Source organism: Diospyros lotus, chromosome 1, assembly GCF_014633365.1.
Source record: "Diospyros lotus cultivar Yz01 chromosome 1, ASM1463336v1, whole genome shotgun sequence".
Taxonomy (NCBI): domain Eukaryota; kingdom Viridiplantae; phylum Streptophyta; class Magnoliopsida; order Ericales; family Ebenaceae; genus Diospyros; species Diospyros lotus.
This window is the reverse complement of record NC_068338.1, coordinates 17,192,852-17,195,546: the sequence shown is the minus strand read 5'-3', so window position 1 is coordinate 17,195,546 and position 2,695 is coordinate 17,192,852. Positions and strand designations below refer to the sequence as shown.

The 2,695-nt window shown below is 46.4% G+C and overlaps 1 protein-coding gene across 1 annotated transcript; it reads right to left on the bottom strand.

The window, feature by feature from the left end:
• Positions 1-2,494, bottom strand: LOC127796398 (G-type lectin S-receptor-like serine/threonine-protein kinase LECRK3). The gene has a single exon (XM_052328529.1). The coding sequence runs from the start codon at positions 2,477-2,479 to the stop codon at positions 119-121; it is 2,361 nt and encodes a 786-aa protein (XP_052184489.1). The 5' UTR covers positions 2,480-2,494; the 3' UTR covers positions 1-118.
• Positions 2,495-2,695: the final 201 nt, after the last annotated feature.

Sequence of the window (2,695 nt, the reverse complement as noted above, 5' to 3'; positions counted from 1 at the left end):
TTAAATCTTGTAAACAATCATTGACCAATTTATTTCCTCAATTACGACAAGGAACATTACAATTAATAAGGGTCAAAAAACAACAACTTAGATAATATGGTGGTAATTGGAGTTCATATTAGATTGTACTCAAAAAGGAAGTAGGACTTGGAGGTGTAGGGATGTCCACAGTCCCTTCAAGCATTAACACAACTTTCTTCATTGAAGGACGCAGTGACGGTTCATCCTGTATGCACCAAAGCCCTACTTTGACTATTCTCTCCAGTTTTCTCTTGTCAATCTCTTCATCACCAATCAGTTTTCTCAACTCCCCGGCCTCAAAACAATCGTACACCCATTCCTCAAGCACCGCCTCTTCCTCCGGGAGGCTCCAATCTAAGCAACTTCGACAACATATGATCTCTAACAACACAACTCCGAAGCTATAGACATCTGCTTTGACTGTCACGGGGAGTTTTCGGTGCCACTCTGGTGCCACATACCCCTTTGTCCCTCTTATCCCGGTAAAGGTTTTAGTTTGGTCTGGCTTCAAAAGCTTTGCCAATCCAAAGTCGCTGATTCTAGCGATCATGTTCTCGTCCATGAGTATGTTATGAGGCTTTATGTCACAATGGATTATTTGTGTCTCGCACTCTTCGTGGAGGTAGAGGATGCCTCTGGCAATGTCAAGAGCAATCCCAATCCTTTCGTCCCAATTTAGCTGGGTTCTAGCTGTGAAGAGAAGATTTGCAAGTGATCCATTGATCATATAGTCATACACAAGAAGCCTATTTGCTCCTTCAATGCAATAACCAATCAGACGAACAAGGTTCCGGTGATGAGTTCTTCCAATCACCTTGACCTCCGTATGAAATTCTCGTTCACTCTCCGTTAGCATTTTCTCTAGTTTCTTCACAGCCACAACCTTTTGGGTGTACGGAATGATCCCTTTGAAAACCGTTGCTGAAGATCCTCTACCAAGCTCATGCTTGAATCCATTCGTAATCTGCTCCATTTCAGAGAAAGTAAAAGCCCGTAGACACACATCTTCACCCAATTCATAATTCGCTTTCTCAGAGATCATTCTATATGCCCAAATGCGGTTTCTGTAAACAACAACTCCAGAAATTATAACCACCACCAAGGCAAGCCCAACAAGCGAAACACCAGTGATTAGAATGCCCACCCTCGTCTCTTTCTTGTTTTCATTCTTACGATCTTTACTGGGGATCATTGGTTGATCAGATATGCCCACCTTGACGTAAGTAGCAGTGTAGCTATCTCCCAACGATCTTCTCCCGTACTTCAAAGGAAGTCTTAGCTTTCTGCACTTGCCGTTGTCAAACACGGTGGCTTCGCAGTTACAGTCCTTAAGGCAGGCTTCTTTACACTCTTCCTTTGTCACTGACGATAGCTCCAAGTAGGAAACATCGTCTTCTCCCCACCTGACATTCTCCACAATCTTCATATCATTCTCAGTGCTCCAATGCTCGTCTTTGCAGCTTTGCGCAATAAAATTCCTCACACACCCAGAAGTGCCATTGCGCGGGTCAACAAAATCGAATCCTGGAAGGCAACTACAGGTGGCTATGTCGTCATCTAGGACACAAAATCCATTTAGACCGCAGACACCCTTCGGAGCACACTTATCAGTTGTAGACTGCGCCAGAACTGACCAGTTACCGTTCCCCTCCAAGCTGTGTGAATACACTCTGAAGATGCCATCTGAATCAAGTCTCATCATGAAAATCGTATCTTCCCTCGAAGGTTCTCCTTTGGTTATGTTTCTTAGGACGATACTTGAGTTGAACAAATAGAGGCGGCCACTATTGTCGAGATTCAGAGTGACCTGATCCCCTGTTCCATATGTCCCCGATGCCCAGTATGCGAATGGGGCCGTGTCTGGAGTATTAACTGGGTACTGGACAAGATGGCCGTCACTTTGCATCTTGAGCCTGAAAATCCCCGACGCGTGATCAGTTTCCGAAGCGGCGGAGACCAGTTCTTGGTTTGCTGACAGGGTCTGACCGGGTAGAATTGTGTCAGTTGGGTGCCCAAAACTCTGCCAGACTATCTCCATATCGGAGTTATAGAGCACAAAATTGCCGGTGTCGAGTATGGAAGCCGAAGCAATGTTCTGCCAAGCGTCATCAATGGGGATGCTCTGCCCTTGCGGGGACTGCAGTATGAGCCCGCCATCAGCAGTGAGCTGAAGGGTGAGATTGGTGGTAGCCGGTAGCGGATTATCCCTGTTTGCAGTCCACACCACCGTCTTGTCCGGAATTCCGGCCACAAAGACTCCGACAGCATAGCCGCCGTTGCCTTGGGGGTAGAATCCGAAGGCATAGAGACCTGAGGAGGATAGCCACGAGGAGGAGCTGCCGGTGGGCGTGAGAGAAGAGCCTCTTGTTATATTGCCAGCTCCTCCTCCTCTTGTTTGAGCGGCTGCTACGTTCCATATCGCAGAGACAATGAGAAAGATGAAGGTGGGCGCAGCCATGGAAGTTTTTGCAAGCTTTTCGAGAGGAATAAATAGAAACATCTCACACCCCAAGAATTGACCGTCAACTCATGGCCAAGTCTCTGGCTGTTTGCCAACAATTTCTCAGAAAATTCTCTCTCCCTCCCCCTCTCTCTCTCTTTGTCTCCACACAAAAATCAGCGCTGTCTCTGTGCTGTCCCTATAGAAATTTCTTTCTAAAATGTAGAATAAAGA

Coding starts and splice junctions, on each gene's coding strand:
- LOC127796398 (XM_052328529.1), bottom strand. CDS start 2,479: ATGGCTGCGCCCACCTTCATCTTTCTCATTGTCTCTGCGATATGGAAC.